Raw genomic sequence first — 17456 nt, forward strand, 5'->3', positions numbered from 1 at the left:
GGTGGTGATGAAAACAACAGACTCAATTATAGATGTTTTGAAAAGAAAAAAAAAAATTACCTTTCCACAGGGATTCCAGCACAGACAGACTCAAAACTAATCTCATCCGACTTGAAACACTAAATTGCAGCAGGTTTTGTGGCACCACTCGAAACAGTTTTCTGCCTGATCTGCCTTTCATCAGCTGACTGAATTGACAAGGACAAGTGAACAGCTTCATCCAAGACTTCAAAGTGAAATAAAGAGAGATGGAGCATGTCAGGTTTTATAGAGAATTATATTGATACAACGGAGGATCTGACTGGGTGGATGTGAAGCCAAGTTAATCAGCAGTGACAACACACGAGAACCACAGCTGCTCATGACTTCTGTCTACCAGTAAATACAAACCTAAAAAGGAGACGCACACTACAATCTTTTCCAGAGGCAACTCTACGATTGGACAGGTTTCTGACATTTTTTAAATTTTTCAGTACATGGTGTAAAAAAAAAAAAAAAAAAGAAAACAAAAAAAGGTATTAATATACAGAGCTGTAAACAAAAACGCATGTTTTCTGTTTTGTTTTGTTTTTTTTTTTTTTTAAGTAAAATGACACAATTAACGTCACAAAAAAAGATGATGGTTAATCTCTTTCTGTTTTTAAAAGTGGGACACAGTGGGGAGATTGATAAGCAATACTGCTTTATGGGAGCACTTTAATAATAATAATAATAATATTGGTGGGTAAAGGCTTTACAGCATCCCCCCAGTCAGCGTCAAACACAACAACAGAACATGAAACAGACATAAGAGACTATTTACAAGAGTGATCGTTTTTTTTTTCGTTTGTTTTTTGTTGTTTTCCTGTTAAAATTGTTTCTACTTAATGTGGCGAACATCATCACAATGCAACACAATGCAACAAACCACAGCTGATGACACGGATGTACGGATGTAGTGTGCATGTGGTATATGCAAGTGTGTGAATTTGTGTAACAGTAGGGAGCGTCGGCGTATGAAAAGTTTAAAAAGTTCAATGTCCTTATTTTCTTTCCTACGTCAATCCTCCACGACTTCAGAGCAGACATGGTGTCTTCTTTTGTCCTTTTTTTTTTTTTAGCTCATCTTCTTCGCCCAGCTGCCTTCTTGCGACCCTGTGAAGAAAATAAAATAAAAAAAAAACAAAACAAAAGAGCTCAGGCTCCTCTCCACTCTACGACTGAAGTTAGTCTAAGACCCAGAGTTCTCAGGAATGATTAACAGACCCCTCTCTGTACCTTCGGTGTTGGCTCATCTTCCTGCTCCTCCTCCTCCTCTTCTTCTTCTTCCTCAGAGTCATCTTTAGCAGCAGCTGCCTTTGATCGCCCACCACGACTGGATAACACAGAGGGGATAAACACTGAATTAGGATTGAGAATGCCTAAACATGTAACAGGGAGGCACCAGCAAATGTAGAAACATGAGGAAAACACAGCACCACCGCCCATATGAGCACATAGCTGCAGCCTGGCTCAACACAGAATATCTGATTTTATTTATTTATTTATTTATTTTTGGTTAATTCTCAAAATATCACACACACACACGCACGCGCGCGCACACACACACACACACACAATTAAGATACAGTATTGCTTCAAAACTTGTAATCTAGATTCTGTTGCACTTTGCTGCAGTCTGTACAGTTATGGCAACATGAACTTCTTAAATTTGACCAACTGAGAACAACTGACTCTGCAGACTCACATTTGATTTTCTTCTAACAATACCCTTAAAATTTACTGTAGTCATTGGACCAAAAGCAGCATAATTACTGAGACAGTATGACAGGACAGCCACCATGACTATGTTACACATGAAAAATGTATTTTGACAAAGAAAAGATATTTGAGGTTGAAGGTTTATTTTTGAACTCATGACATGGTGGTTTAAGGAAAAAAAACAAAACTCAAACTTGGTAAATGTTTTCTGCAGTTTTCAAATCTGGAAAACTGCCAGTGGACCTTTGAGCTATGAAGTTGGCGGGTCTTCTGTAATTATTTTCAGCAGGCAGTGGGTCAGGTGAGCAAAAAAATGTAAATTTCATGATACACTAACAATATTCCAACACCCTCACTATGATGGAGTTTATGTAAAAAACCTGGATTATCACAAAGTTACTGAGAAGCTTACGTCGGCTTCTTGGCAGGTGGCTGAGCTGATTTGGGTGGACGTCCTCTCCTCTTCTGTGGCGTGGACTCTGCTGACTCCAGGCTGTCGAGTGAAGGCAAAGTGCAAACACCAGAGTTAAAAGTGAATCTTGCTGACTGAGATTATCGGCGCCAAAACGGATGTTATTAGTGAAGCTGATCCCACTTCATGGGGGGCGGTTTTTCTCTTTCTTACCCTTGTGATCGCCGCGGTGCCCTGGCTTGCCTTCCCCCCTTGGTCTTCACCTCCATGCTTTCACTGCTCCTGTCATCCTCTTCCTCCTCCTCCTCTGCTTCCTCCTCGCCCCTGTCCTCGTCCTCCTCCTCCTCTTCCTCCTCGTCTTCTGGTGGGGGTGCGGCCTTCTTTCGCCCCCTCTTACCCTTGGGAGGTGTGTCCTGACTGGGAGTAGCGGATTTCGGAGGCCGGCCCCTGCGTCCTTTTTTCGGCGGGCTGTTCTGCTCATCCTCCGGCCGAGTGTCGTCGTCCCACTGGTCCTCGGACTCGGCAGCTGCGGTTGTGTTGGCTGCCGCCTTCTTGCGTCCACGCTTTGGCTTGTTGTCCTGGTCGTCATTAGAGGTCACGGCCCGTTTACGACCACGGGGCTTTTCAATATCCTGTAAAAGAGGGAACATGGTTGACGGGGACTGTCAGACTTCCTGCTGCAGCCTGTGTGAATCATGTTTTCATAGTTAAGCCAGAAGCCTTCTGGTTTCCATTGTTTTGCGCCCTGTGAAAATAAACTGCCTAAATCCCTAAATCTAAATTCAATGAGTGTGAGAAACAACTTGCAATGTACTTTTAAATAATACTACATTCCTGTAAAATAACGGAAATGACTGTACTATTCATATTTTTAAATAGAAAAAACCTTTACTGTTGTTAACTTTTGGAGAAGTATAGTGACACACAACAAAACACAGACCAAAGGTGGTGGAGCAGGTCTGATGGCTGTTATTAATGATAGTTTACACAACGTGTGCTTGCAAATCCAATCTTGACTTAGATCCAGCTGGTGTTTGCACAGTGGAATCAAAACACAGGGACACTAGAGTTTATGACTGGCAACTCTTAACTGGATCACAGCAACACGCCTGTTTCTATCTGACCTAAGCTACTGAGTCATTTCAGATCATGATCTTTTGTTTATTTGTGCAGTCACACTATAGAACATATTAGGAAAATGACAGTGAAAATTCTGTTTTTTCATAATCCATATTACTTTACAATAAAATGTAATTAAGATCAGCTTGTATCCAAAGGTCATTTTATTTTTGCTGTCTCCCTCTGGTGTCATGGGTACTCTTATCAAAAACTAAATTACAGTAATAAGAAGAAAATCAAGCTTCAGTTCCTAGAAATAGGGTTATCCAATCCCAGTGATCTTTCCAACTGGGAAGAGGAACATTTTCAACACGAATATTTTCAGGATGACTGCTGGGGCTTTCAGATCATCAATCATTTAGGTGTAGTGACCACACAGATGTTCATTTTCACTCTCATTCACTTTCTCACATCACAGCAGATTTTATATCAGGACATAAAAAGGTTTTAATACCTTGTCAGTGCTGTCTGCTCTCTTCAGGCTGATGTCCTCGTTTTCACTGTGATCCATCTCTGTGCTGTCGTGCCTGAAACCCAACCGTTATTATTCATATACAGAAAACAGAGATGCAACTCAAGGTGCAAAAAGTGTCAAGATAGAAAAGCCATGTCTTTCTGTTTTCCTGTGGCGTCTATTAGCATATATCAGTGAACATCTTCACTCTCTGTGCTGTGAGGCAGTTTGCTTTCTTTATTTACTTTCTCTGTAGGTTCAGAGATCGGAATCAGGGTCTTTTTTGACAGCACTTGTTTGACATCAGGGTCTGAACTTGGGTTTGTTGGTCCACCCTGTGGCAGGGTGAGACAAGTGTGTATGGGCGTTACATGCTTTGTACCTGGTCTTGCTGCGCTGTGGGGATCCTGGGTTGGACGAGGAGTCGTCGTTGCTGGCTGTCTCCATACGAGAAGCTTTGCTCTGGAGCTGTTTCCCTGCCGACGACAGTGGCTTGTTTACTGCACCCAAAACGTTAGCTGATTTAGGCTTAAGGAGGGAAGAGTGAGAAATGACAGGTGAGTTGGATTTCTTTCCATCCAACAAACACAGAAGTGATTAAAAAAAAACAAACATAACTATTTCAGGGGTTGATGAAACTTACCTTTCCTGGTGTGAAGAATGCCTTCATCTCTGGTGGGAGATAATTTTTTGTGTTGCTGAAATTCTGAAACAGAGAGCAATGTTATGTCAGGGAGCTTGTTTGTGTTGAAAGAAGAACAATTACCAAAAACCACGTCAAACACAAGCTGAGGATTATGAGGAGATTTGGGTTGGTCCTGCCAAACAATGTCATTAGTCAACATGTGTGCAGTTATGTTGATAATTCCTAAACCAAAGCCCACGTTGACAGAAAAAAACTGGGGCGCAGACACTAAAAACAAGGCTACAATCTACAAGCAGGAAAATACAAGTCATCTGTTCATCTGCGTTTACCCAACACTTTTGTATGTGCATCTTTCAAAGAGGTGCAAATGCATTCATGCCTGTAAGACTCAAAGGGCCTGTGCATCTTGACTCATCATTTACAAAGTCAAAGAAAGGAAAATGCTTTGCATATTGCAATAGAAGCTCAGATACTGCTATTAAAATACATCAAAAAAGAAGAAAAAAAAACAACATAAAAGTAACGGCTAGAAATAAAACATTTAGGATTTAGGCAACATTTAGGCAACCACCAACCTTGTCGGGTTTGGTGAAGAAGCGTGAGGGCAGCACGGGGTCTTTCGGAGACTCGAGGCTGTAGGTGGTGCTCTTTGACATGATAATGTGCATGGCTACATCACACACTGTGTAGAGTTTCTGCACAGGGAAGACAAAGGTCTGGTCAGAGGGATGGTACTCAGGATGGCAGTTAGAGCAGTGGATGAATATATACAGTCCATATATAATAAATATTCAGTGCACATGAACTTGCAGATGTACTGTGTACCTCGTTGGTTTTGGCGTCAGTGGGGGCCTGGGCATCTTTCGTCTGCTTGATATTTTCCACCATTTTCCTTATGAAGGCGTGGCTGTTGTTCTCGTTCTTGGCCATGATAATCTCAAGAACAAACCACAGAGCCCTGAAGAAGAGGGGGGTGTTTGACATCAGCATTCAGGACTTTGAATTATAGCAATCTTTTTTTTTTTTTTTAGTATTTTCCTTTTAAATTATTGGCCTTAAAATTCTTCAGATACTGCAGAAGATGCAATTTATGAGTAATGACAGTAATAAAATAATAATAGCACTATATAATCTCTGTGGGGGGAGGGGTTAATATCATTCAGTGCTTAGTGTTTTTAACATAGCTGCATGTCCCCTGAACATTTCACTCTACATGAAAACATACATATATATATATCCTTGTATTCATTTTCTGAATAACTAGGTGTATTTCTCCAATTTTATACATATCACTTACTCTTTAATTTCTTTGAGCTGCTCGATGTCTTGTACTTTGACGTAGTCAGGGTCATGTGCCAGCAGGTGGATGGTGTAGGGCACCACATACTCCGGCAGCAGAGAGAACAGCTTGTCTGTTGGTGCACACAGGGTAAATATTACAATGTTACCTCATCACAACAGGGCTAATGATTACTGTCATATGCAGTGAGATGCACTGCAAGGAAAGTTAAAGCTCTGATTAAATCCTTTTCCCCTGACCAATTCTTTTTCATTTCATCTTTCTAGTCTCATCACTTGATTTTATTCACCTCACAAATATTCTGGTTTCAGACACTTTACATGTTTGGATTCTTATCCGTCATACAATCCTTAAACAGATGGTCTGGCCCCCACAAAGACCTGATCTCAGCATCATGGAGACAGTCATGGGATTACATGAAGAGACAGAAGACACTGAGACAGACTAAATCCACAGATGAACTGTGGCAGATTCTCCGAGATGCTTGGAACAATCTTCCTGCCAAGTATCTTAAAACTTTGTGCAAGTGAAGCTAGAGAAATTGGTGCCATTTTAAAAGGGTAGTCACAGCAAATGTTGATTTGATTTAGGTGTTTTCTCTCTACTTTGTATGATGAACTGATTGATAAAAAAAAAATATTCGTGGCATTATCTTTCAGTTTCTTTACCGCTGATGGCCGCGTGCTGTTTGAGGTACTCTCGGCGTATGTTGACGTTTTTCACCAGGCACTGGCGAGCATGAGCCCTCCTCTCCTTAACAGGGTCCTTGGCGCACAAAGCAAACACTGCCATGTATTCCAGGGGCAGGCGGAGGCGGCACAGGCCGCGGTGGAGCTTCTGGGAAAAACACTGCCGCACCTGGTAGCACTCATCCTGCAGAGTGAAGACAAAAGACGCACAGAAAACAGTGACAGTGATTAGGAGGAAGAGACAGATGATGAAATGGTTGAGAGAAATGTGGGGATGGTGTGCAGAGGTGGAATACAGCTGGGTGCCGGAGAGGAAGTGACACCCGTTGGTAGTGCATCGTTTTCAAAACAATATGAAATTTAAACCATTAAAACCAAAACCCAGCAGAGTTTTGCATAAAAACAGGATACGTGGCGCTGCTTACATTGATGACGAGAGCACACAGCTGATATTGCTCCAGCGTGATTATTTCGTGATAGCAGGGCTCCTGTGCCAGCTTCAGCAGGGCGCACGCTGCTGCCAGCCGCAGCCTCGACATGTCTGGTTTACTGGGGGATGAGGGGAAAGAGACAGAGAACATAAGAGTAAACAAGGATTCCTTTATACAACTAAAAATGTGTGTTCGATTAAAGCCTAACATCCCCCAGGGTCCATAACACCCATGAAAATCCAGCAGTTCACTGAAAATTACACGACTATAATGTGGAGACAAAGCTTTCCCTGAGCTGCTCAAGAAGCTGACACACACAGGACCCTCAGGTTTGTCTGATAAAGAAGAATAGGCTTTGTCATTTACCCCATCCTGCCCTGTTCAGTTAGGTCGCCGTCACTGTGAAGAATAGCAGTCAGCATCCTCAGGGTGGAGTTGCCTGATTTGCTCTGGTTGTTCTTCACTCCTAGTAACCACCTCACCATCAGCTTAATACCCTGGATCTGAACGGAGGAGGAAAGTCCAAAATCAGTTTTGGGGAAATCACAGTGAGCATTCAGAACAAGGAAAGGTGTCATCTTTTCCATGTTAAGGTGAAGAAATAAAGCAAGACTGTAGGTATATGATAGTTAACATAAAAATTCTGTCTGTTTTATTTATTTATTTATTAAAATCTGAACAATACTTTCAAAGATGAAAACTCAGCAGCAGAGCGAACAGGTGGACAGATTTAGAGAGATACACAAGAGTTCACTGCTGACCTTGGCCAGAGTCTCCGGGGATACTTCATCATCAGGAACCCAAAGTTTGGTTGTCTTCTTGCCAGGGATCTACAGAAAAAAACAAAACACATAAAAGCCTTAGTTCACTTGATAAAAACAGACAGATGGCAACAACACTGATCCTAGAACTCTGATGGACACATCTGTTTTTCTACAGATGATGTGTGTACCCTGTCATTCATGAGCAGATCCTTCACGATGAAGTTGGCGACTAGAGATTTGAGCGGTGCAGCAAACTGCTCTGGGGCCAGCTGAGCCAGGTGACCCAGGGTGGTCAACGGAGTGATGAGCTGCTCCAGGTTAGCTGGGTCCAGACCTTTGTGCAGAGGCTGGAGAAACATGAACGCATAACGTTTAATAGACTGGTCACGTTCCACCAGTAGAGCTGCATGTCAAGGTCAGACAGACACTGACTCAGATGGATCAGGGTTTCATCATTTCATTTTACTGATATACTTTATATATAGTTTCTTTTTACAGTTTCTTAATATTTTACACACAATCTACCCCGATCCTCCTCATACAATAAGAAATGTCCACTTAAACTGAAAGAGCACAACAAATGGAAAAGCTTTGAAAAGTGCGTCAAACCAGGGGATGCACATGCTTTGTTAAAAGTGATTCACAAGTTCTTTTATCTCATGTGTTAAAAAGTATAGAGTCACAAAGAATCTTCGGCTGACCTCGAAGATTTGGGCGAAGTGTGTGTCTCTGTTGCTGAACATGGCGTTAATGCAGTGGATGGCATACTTGGCCTGACGAGGGGGGCCCCTCTTGGCTTTGGCCTGCAGTACCGGCAGCAAAACACTTGGGGGAGCAGGCAGGAGAAGGACAATTACAAACCATCAGAAAGTAATGTCACAGTCAGTCAGATACATAAAGAACCACAGATTTAACTGTGGCTGGTGTCCATCCTGCTGTAAGCTAGAGAATGAATGAAAGCTTCAATCAGGCGACGAAACGTACGATTTGATGTGAGGGAAACTCTCTTCCATCTTGCTGCCGGTGTTCTTGAAGATCTGCAGCGCAGCCTCGGCCACCTTCTCGTCATCCATCTTCAGACATCCCAGCAGAGACTCGAACGTCTCTGCGGAGTGGAATGACACCGGATGTGTGAACGACAGCACCTGTGGGAAAAGAACAACAAAGGGTCAAACATCTGGATAACATCTGACAAATAATGTTCAATAATTTTTATTGAACTGTTTTAAAGTGGCTGAATATAAACTAACTGAGAAGATGTGAGAAGGCTTCATGCCATCATTACTAAAGCGATAAATGTGTTCGCATCGCTATAATGGCCGCTGCTGTCGCCAGCCCTGCTTCCAGGGCAAAAACTGCAGGAGGGGCATTATTCATCACTGAATGTTCATTTCTTCCCCTAATTGTTATTCCATAATCATTTCATTTAACACGAACAGTGAAAAATTATACATTTAGTCCTCAATTCACACCGACATCCCAGCAGCAGCAGAACTGATAGAAGCACAGAGCCTATGATTTATCTTGCATGCACATCCATGTATCCATCATCACAGTCTGTAGAAAGAGATTGGTTTGGATTTTTCTCTTTACCTTCAGAAGTTCCAGTCCTGCTCTGATGGCCTCATCAGTAGGAACGCCCTCCTCCTCATCATCAGCTGTTCCGTCTATGGATTTGTTCACCTGTTTTATCAAAGCACTGATAGATGACAGAAGGGATGAAGAAAGAAATAAAAAGGTCAAATACTGCACAACTGAATCAAATGTTACTGATATTTGTAGCCTTTGTATTGTATATAATATGATGAGCACCTGATGGACTCGGTGTCGATGTGTACAGGAGCAATTCTCTCCAGCAGGAACTTGACCATTTCCAGGAACGGATTGCTGGGCTGTTTGGGACTGCCAAGCTTTTTAGTGATGTCTCGCTGAATGGGCGAGGAACAAATAATGAGAACAATAATTAATAAAAATAATCATACTGCAGTGCAGGAAAACTGACTATCCCTCTATAAGTTGTTGGGTTTGTCAGCTATTTAAATGTGTAATTTTCAGATCTGGTAAAGTACTTTTGGCCTTTTTAGTGCTGTAGAAATGTGAGTGTTAGTAACATATTGGAGCAATGACATAAGGGGGACATGCAAAAGGGGTCTGAAAAGTTTCTTTTAATATTTGGATCCTACCACATTAAAAACTAGTTACTGTTGGACTCCTCTGTAACAATGCTTTGTGAACAATGAAACTATAAAATGAATTATATAAAACAACCTTAAAATACTAATCTAAGACTCTACACTGACAATGACAACAGAAGCACTGCAAAAGAAACATCGAAAGGAATTGAATTTAAAATTAAAGACATTTCATACTAATGCTCGAGTATAATACGTCCATTTTAGACTGAAACCTTTATGAGTCAAACAAATTTCAGGCTACTAAATCTTTAAGGCCATCAATTAAAATAAAAACACATCCAGTGGGAGGATGACATCATTTCAGTTACAGGGCACTGCACAGTGAACCGTCAATACTCACCACACACACTTCAGCTTGCTTGCAGGAGCAGGTGGGACTGACTAAGGTTTCCAACTGATCTCTGATTCGCTCGTCATCATCCAGGACCTGAGCCAGCTTCTTCACAAAGTCCTGAGCCTTGCCCGGGTCTGGAAGGTTCCCTGTAGAAAGACAGAGTTGAAATGAAAGGGTGGCAAAGTCATTTCATTAGAAATGTTAATTTTCTTTTCCTACTTAAACTACACTAGGTGGGAGATTAGTAAGTTAGTAATTCAAACCACTGAATACAAGTTTTCTGAAACAAATGCAACTTATTGAAGTCATGTCATGTGTGTGAGGTCCCTTACTTGTGATCACCATGACCTTGGCAAATACAGCTTTGCTGGATGCTTCAGACTACAACAAAAACATAAACAACACAGCAACTAAAGGTTTAGAGACAGGAGGACAAGGTTTATTAATCAGCTTGCTTTTAAATGTGTGTAGTGTGCTTTGGTCACAGTTACCTTGGGTTTTTTGACCAAGTCCAGCAGGTCTTTGACATGGTGTCTCAGCAGATTCTGGCACTTCCACATCTCATTCAGAGCTCTGAGAGCCACAGAGGAGGAAACAAATGGCGCAGAGATAAACAAATGTGAAGGAGGTACAGTAATAATACAGTTGTAGTGGAAAATAAAGCCCTTCCTTTGACTTTTCCTACCCAACAGGTCAAAGTTGGGTTATTTTTAGATTAAATCTTCCTCAGACCATCACTTTCTTTTCCAAATCGTCACATTTCTACAAAACAAACAGGACTGAAAATGCCATGCTCTTTTTTGCTGCTGTCTTGATCTCATGCATACGAGTGTGTGAGAGTGAGAAAAACTCACTTGACAGCATTTGTGTCGAGGGTGGCATACAGGTAATACAGACACTTCATCCTCTCAGTGGTTTCCAGGTTGTGAGGAACCATGTACTGGGCGAAGACTCGCTCCACCAGCAACCTGTGCACACGCAGGGAAACATTAAAGGAGAAACACAGATTCAAATTAAAAATATCCTCAGAAAGTAACTCTGGTTGTTTGCCTTGTGTTTATTGTCCTTTAAATGCAATTTTACTGTCATCTCAATGGCTTATTTTTAATGTATTCCCTGTCATCTTAATGTCTTATTTTTAATGTATTCCCAGGCCTCAACAAAGTACTTTGAATTGTCTGGTGTCTGAATGGTGCTATATAAATAAACTTAATCTGTTCTGCTCTCTTTAAAGGGTCTGAGCTGACGGGACCTGACAGTCATTAACTGATCATTAGACGTGTTTAATAGGATTATCTACACCAGGGTCTGAAATGAAGGCGGCCTGGGAAAAAGTCTCATGAAAAAAACAAAAAAAACAATCAACATTTTTAGGTCCCCTGTTGATCTGCGTTTCTCATTATCAAATAGTTATGCATGACTGAGATTACAGTCCCTCACTGGCAGTTTCTAATCAAATATATGACAGATAAATCTAATTAAATAGATTGATATGATTTCTCCTCTGCCCAGAAATAATCTCAGATTTTAAAACCTCTCAAGTAAAAACAGGACCTTTTTAGGCATTCAGTGATCTTTAAGAAACAAGGAAATACACTCTTTGTCCCTCCTACCCACCTTCTCCCTGTCCCATATTTGGACAGACCACTGGGCATACTGGGACAAATCTCAGTGAGCAACTATATTGCAGTGTTTTTACTGGCGCTTTCTGTGTACCTGTCATGTGTTGTGCACATGAGAGTGTGCTGCATGTGTGTTTGGGGGCTGAGCTCACTGGACACTCACAGCAAACTCTGAGCTAATGTTGGCTTGCTAGCTAGTTAGTGAGCTAACTTCTGTATATCTGCAACACATTACACAGCCGTCTTTGACACCAACTTCAAAGCTGTTATTTCCTCACATTCTGTTGATAATCTTAGTGAATTTCTCAGTGTGTTCAACTCAAACACTTACATATTGGCTCTTTATGGGAGACTTTGCTGAGTGTTTCATTGCTGCCCGGCTTCACTTTCATCTAGTTACACACATTCACACACAGGAACTGCCTGTTTCAATACAGACTTTTCCTGTTGGCAGCTGAGCAGTCACACTGCAGCAGAGTGACTCAATGATTAACTACAGCCCCAAACGCTCCTATGCAGTTAGTTCTGAGACTATTGTGCTTTGTGGATTTGTTGTGTTATGTCATTTAGGCTTTTTGCAGAGGTAACCACTTTGCCTCGCCATGGCTCATCTACTTGACATTTCACAGAATGACTGTCAACAAACCCCAGAGAGGTATTGCAGGCTCTCCATGTTGTGCATGTGTAGGTGGAAAAACAGTTAACACCCCAAATTTTCCAGTTCAAAGTGAAGTGAGTGTTGAGTCAAGCATCTGACTCAACACGGATCCGAGAGTCAAATCAGCATCTTTTGGGAAACAGAGGATTTAAATGTGCTACACTTACCCCCCAAGGTATGAAACACTTGATTAAAATTCATGAGTGTTTTGATTTTCCATTATTTCTTAATAGAAGAGACGGGAACACATGCACGCTAACCTGTCATCGATACTGTTCTGGTAGTAGATGTGGAGCAGCTTGTCTTTGATCCAGGAAATCTGTTTGGAGGCCTCCCTCCCTCCCTCTCCCTGCAGCGAGTACTTCCTGTAGATAGATGCCAGGCCCATCATGGCTTCCTTACGTACACGCCACTGATGAAGGAGGACAGAAAAAGATGAATGGAGACAGCTAGTTGTGACAGCTTGTTAAGTCGGAGCTTTACGAGGTGCTACAGAGGCTGTAGTCTCCAAAAGAAAAATAGTTGTATGCTGACCGTGATGTAAATTCGATGAGCTATATTAATTTGATAGAAATTTGATAAGCTTAATTTGATGTGGTACTAAAAATTGATCACGTCAGAGCAACAAAGTTATTTCTTGCCAAACACATTGCAGTCCTTCTGGAATGAACAGCCGACTGAGTTAGCTACACACACCACATGCTGCTGTTTTGCTATCAGAACCTGGATAGTTAGACAGGAGAGACAAGTGCTCCCTCAAAGGAAACTTCATATGTCAGCAAAGGAAGCAAGAGCAACCCTAAACGCTAAGAGCTGCTATGGATAGAGAGGTAACACATTGGTGGTGTAGAGATGCTTTGGCCACTTGAAGCTCCGTTTGGCCACAGAGTGGATGAAACAGTCCCACACGTCGAGGCTAATGCTACCTTAAGTCCCCCATGAAACAGATATGTGATGTAGGTGATGTAAGCTAAAAAATGTGCCCACAGAGATGGGAAATACCACAAACTACACGTGTCACCTTTTAATAAAGCAGACTGAGTGCAAGCACTTACGCTCACCTGTCATTGGACTCCTCCACTGGAACAAGCAGGGGGGCTCTCAGAGCAGCATCCCAGCAACAAACTGTAACATGACTATATGCTCCCTCCCCTTTAATAGACATGCTGCTGTCTATTAACACTTTCTAAAGCTTTTTTTGTGCCGACAGATATTATTGAAAATGAGCATTTTAAATGCCACACACTGTGGGACTCCCAATTATTTAGACTGCAGGTTTATTTTTGCATAAATAACTAACTGTAACTATATTTTCTGTTTTCAGCTCATACAACTGTCACTTTTCTGGTTCTTGATATACTAGCAAATCTTTCAGCCCGACAGAAATCATTTATAGCATAATAAATATCAGAAAGAACTCTTACTCTCTTGTCCAAGGTCCTCTCCTTTACAAAATTGAGCAATGCATCGTTGACTAGAGACAAGTCTTTCTTGGCAGCGGTTACTATAGAGACAATGACATCATGGCGGATGGCCTCCTCTGGGTCATGTGATCTGACCCTCAAGTATTCTGAGAGAGAAAAAACAGGAACAAATGAGTGGGATGTGAGAGAAACGGCCACCTCTTCTACAGAGAAAACACCCGGCAACTGCCTCTCATTTCATCTACATCACACACTCACACTCTCGTTGGTGAATTGCAGTGGGGTTTTTGCTGATTAATATCTCATCACACAAGATGAAGGTTTCCCCTAAACTATATCTGCTTAGAACTTGGTTTTCTTTTCAGCTGATGTACCTGTGAGGTCTTTCGCCAGGTCTGGGTGGTTCATGAGACAGTGACTGGCAAACTTAACACACTCCAGTCTGATAGGCACGTGGATGTCATTAAACCTTTGGGGAAAAGAAATGAACATTACGATCAGCAGCTCTACAAGGTGACACACACGCACGCATGCGCACACACACACACAATCAATCATCCAGGCAAAAAAATAAATAACCTAGGGCATATTTGCTACACACACACACACATACTGCTTCTCTGGAGGCTAAATTTAAGACTTTGTAATGCACCAACAATGCAACAAACAAAGAGACAATCTGATAAAACAAGCTTATTCCAAAGTAAATATAGCAAAAATAATTTCACAAACCACCAAGAAGTGTGTGGTAGACAAATTAAGACAAGGCAATTGACTGTTATAGACTATGAATAAAAACTAATTAGGTAAAGCGAATGTGATTATGGTGCGAGACAACAACAAAGACTCGATTGTATCACAACAACAACAACCCTGTCTTGTATTATGTAACCTCCAATAAGAAACTAACTGCTTGTTCTGTACAGATTTTCGCCTCTTTAAAAAGTATCAAATCTAGGTATTTTTCTTTTCTTTTTTTCAAGCATCTGTAGATGGCATAGCCAGACTGAAACCCACCTGCCCAGGTAACACTGCCAGAGTGGTTTGTTCTGTGCGGCCAACTCAGAGTCCTTGGCTCCAAACATCTTAGCCAGCAGCTTCACCACCTGCAGCCTCTCATCATTATCATTACTCTGCAGAGACAGAGGGAAGGAGAGCCACAAAGAGAGAAATGACGCTCAGAATCTGGCTGTGTCCATCAGGCAGATGTGCCAACTCATTTACATTAACTTCATTGGAAACATCGCCGTTTTCACACAACATGAAGGCAGCAGTTTCTTTGGTATCAATCTTTTTTTCTTTTTGTTTTTTTTGTAGAATGAGTCATGAAGAAGAGCAAACAGCAGAAACAATGAGAAGTAAAGATAAAGGAAGAGGAGAGTTGGGAGGAAGGAAGGAGCGAGACTGAAAAGAAGTAAAAAGCAGTAGGGGGAGAAAGGAGAGAAAAGGAGTGGGGAGAGATGAAGATGAAAAGAGCGATGGTGAGAGAAAGAATGAGTGAACATGAGAGACACAGAGAGACTGTGTCGTCTGTGGGGGAGAGATTTTATCGCAGCTATTATTTTGAGGAGACAGCAGTGATATACACTCCCTCTGAACAGTTAATGAGCGTTATCCATCAGCAGGGCGCCTTTATGAGACACTGCAGAGGCAACATTATGCTGACTGGCTGGCTTTATCTTTCTAATATGAAACAACAAACCTGCAGAGAAAGAGAAAATGTGCAGTTCTGTGGGTAATGGGTCAGAGAATTCAGGTTTTTAGTCTGGTGTTTGGATAAACTCATTATACCAACATTATCAGAAGCATTGCTGCCGCTTCCATCTCTTTAACCGCTATTAATATTGCAATTCTGTATCTGGCAAATGTCCCAATAGAAATGCAGTAAGGTGTGTCAAAGAAAAACAGCTTTGAAAATCCACCAAGTTTGGCCTCAATGTTAAACTGAAAAGGTGTTTTTCTATACCTTGAGTTTAAACTCCAGCTGTGGCAGCACAGAGAGCAGCAGGTGGCTGTCGATGTTGTACAGCTCCAAGATGAGGTCAAAAACATGTTCAGACAGATCACTGACAGAGGTCTTCCCCAGCATCAGCACCTGGTTGAAGAACTGATGAAGAACACAGAGAGGGAGGAATAATAGTTACTGACATGTCCAAAAAAAAAAAAAAAAACTCTTTGCAAACTCTGACTTTTCTGATACATGGCTCCATTTTCCTGATGACCTCCATATGGCTCGCGTGAAGCAGATTTAGAGACAGGTGCAGACCTCATCTATGTTGAGGTCAAAGGTCAGGCACAGAACAGCATCTTTGGAGCAGGTAGGTGTGCAGTGGTTTACTCAAGCACCACTGCTCTGCGTGAACCTGGAGCCTCCAACTCTGGGACAATCTCTAAACCTACTATTACACCACATTCCAGCAGCCTCAACTAAAACCTGAATTCACAACACTGAAGCTGCATGTGTATGATGCAAGCCTGAGCATAGATATTTGGATGCATCAAATGTTTTATGTTCAACAGCTGATTTTAATGTCTACCATATCACTTAGCTTCATCATTTGCTCAGATATGAGCCTCTTGCAGTGCCAGACATTTCCAGCATGGCTGGCCCTTGTTCAAATACTCAGGGTTAGTATCCTGCTCGTCCCAGTAGGATACTTGAGACAAACTCTTAGACTACAGTATTCACCATTTCACCAATAACTGTTATAACTGTGGAAATAATCATTTCTCAATTTAATGATTATTACAGGATGTATACAACTACAAGATATCTAATGTTTAATGCAGAAAAAAATAATCAAGAGTGTGTCAAAGATTTAGTCTTACATTGGTGATGTAAGGCTCAATAGCCTGAGCGGTCCTCTTCAGCAGGGCTTTAGCCAGGTCATAAGCTTGTTTATTCAAATTCTAGACAGACAGAAAAACAAGTCAACAGCAGTTCAGAGAACATGTTCACACAGATGGCTTGAAGACAGACACTACATATAATGTGAAAAACACTGGTGCAGTCCATCACTTCTTGTTTATTCTTCACTCAGAAGAATCCCAAAATAAGCACTGGAGCAGACACAGATGTAGAGCTGCTCTACCTCTTCTCACCTGCAGGGGTCTCACTGAACTACAGGGTATGGAAAATGATATTGGCTTCACTCTACTGGTGATATCAACTCACTTCAGATTGTCCCTTACTGAGGTGTTTTCTACTTATATCATCATTCATGCTGGGACTGTGTGTGTGTGTGTTTTGTTTGATTGTGTGCACATACCTTGTGTGCTGGCACCAGGTTGACCAGTACTGTGTCCAGCAGCTCCTGCGATACAGTGTCTCCCTCGCAGATGATGGAGCTCATCAGGTCCACCATGTGCATGTGCACCTTCTGGTTGTGGCCGTTGCTAGGGAAACGGGAAACAAAGCAACAAGAGTCAAAAGTCAAGGAAAGCATCACTGCATAATTTGAAATGTAATATTAAACACAGGTTCCTTTAAGGAAATTATTCCTTGATATTCTTTTGTGTGAGCGTCACCCATTCTGAGTGAGGACAGTGAAATGTGTGCACCATGGCTGAGATGTACTTTGCTGGCAGCAGGCGTTTTGTAAGGATTCGTGTTGTTCACTTGCTGGATTTCTCATTTTGAAAACAATCTGGCCGCACAAACTGTCCAC

The 17456-nt window shown here is 41.8% G+C and overlaps 1 protein-coding gene across 1 annotated transcript in view; it reads right to left on the reverse strand.

Moving 5' to 3' along the window:
- Window positions 1–258: 258 nt before the first annotated feature.
- Window positions 259–17456, reverse strand: part of pds5b (PDS5 cohesin associated factor B) — a 32601-nt gene continuing 15403 nt past the window's right edge. The window contains exons 7-36 of the mRNA XM_071506338.1: window positions 17058–17184; window positions 16618–16698; window positions 15755–15895; window positions 14806–14921; window positions 14163–14257; window positions 13789–13934; window positions 12625–12776; window positions 10939–11052; window positions 10576–10657; window positions 10417–10465; window positions 10091–10230; window positions 9368–9483; window positions 9149–9254; window positions 8540–8700; window positions 8257–8380; window positions 7744–7902; window positions 7553–7621; window positions 7158–7294; window positions 6786–6909; window positions 6340–6544; window positions 5669–5783; window positions 5197–5329; window positions 4947–5066; window positions 4369–4431; window positions 4108–4253; window positions 3726–3798; window positions 2366–2784; window positions 2153–2233; window positions 1258–1354; window positions 259–1134 (exon numbers count right to left, since the gene is read on the reverse strand). Coding sequence (XP_071362439.1) covers window positions 1102–1134; window positions 1258–1354; window positions 2153–2233; window positions 2366–2784; window positions 3726–3798; window positions 4108–4253; window positions 4369–4431; window positions 4947–5066; window positions 5197–5329; window positions 5669–5783; window positions 6340–6544; window positions 6786–6909; window positions 7158–7294; window positions 7553–7621; window positions 7744–7902; window positions 8257–8380; window positions 8540–8700; window positions 9149–9254; window positions 9368–9483; window positions 10091–10230; window positions 10417–10465; window positions 10576–10657; window positions 10939–11052; window positions 12625–12776; window positions 13789–13934; window positions 14163–14257; window positions 14806–14921; window positions 15755–15895; window positions 16618–16698; window positions 17058–17184 — 3724 coding nt within the window. The 3' untranslated portion in view covers window positions 259–1101. The remainder of the gene's footprint in view (window positions 1135–1257; window positions 1355–2152; window positions 2234–2365; window positions 2785–3725; window positions 3799–4107; window positions 4254–4368; window positions 4432–4946; window positions 5067–5196; window positions 5330–5668; window positions 5784–6339; window positions 6545–6785; window positions 6910–7157; window positions 7295–7552; window positions 7622–7743; window positions 7903–8256; window positions 8381–8539; window positions 8701–9148; window positions 9255–9367; window positions 9484–10090; window positions 10231–10416; window positions 10466–10575; window positions 10658–10938; window positions 11053–12624; window positions 12777–13788; window positions 13935–14162; window positions 14258–14805; window positions 14922–15754; window positions 15896–16617; window positions 16699–17057; window positions 17185–17456) is intronic.

Source organism: Trachinotus anak, unplaced genomic scaffold (assembly GCF_046630095.1).
Source record: "Trachinotus anak isolate AG129_WGS33_773 ecotype Australia unplaced genomic scaffold, CSIRO_AGI_Tana_v1 ptg000020l, whole genome shotgun sequence".
NCBI classification, from domain to species: domain Eukaryota; kingdom Metazoa; phylum Chordata; class Actinopteri; order Carangiformes; family Carangidae; genus Trachinotus; species Trachinotus anak.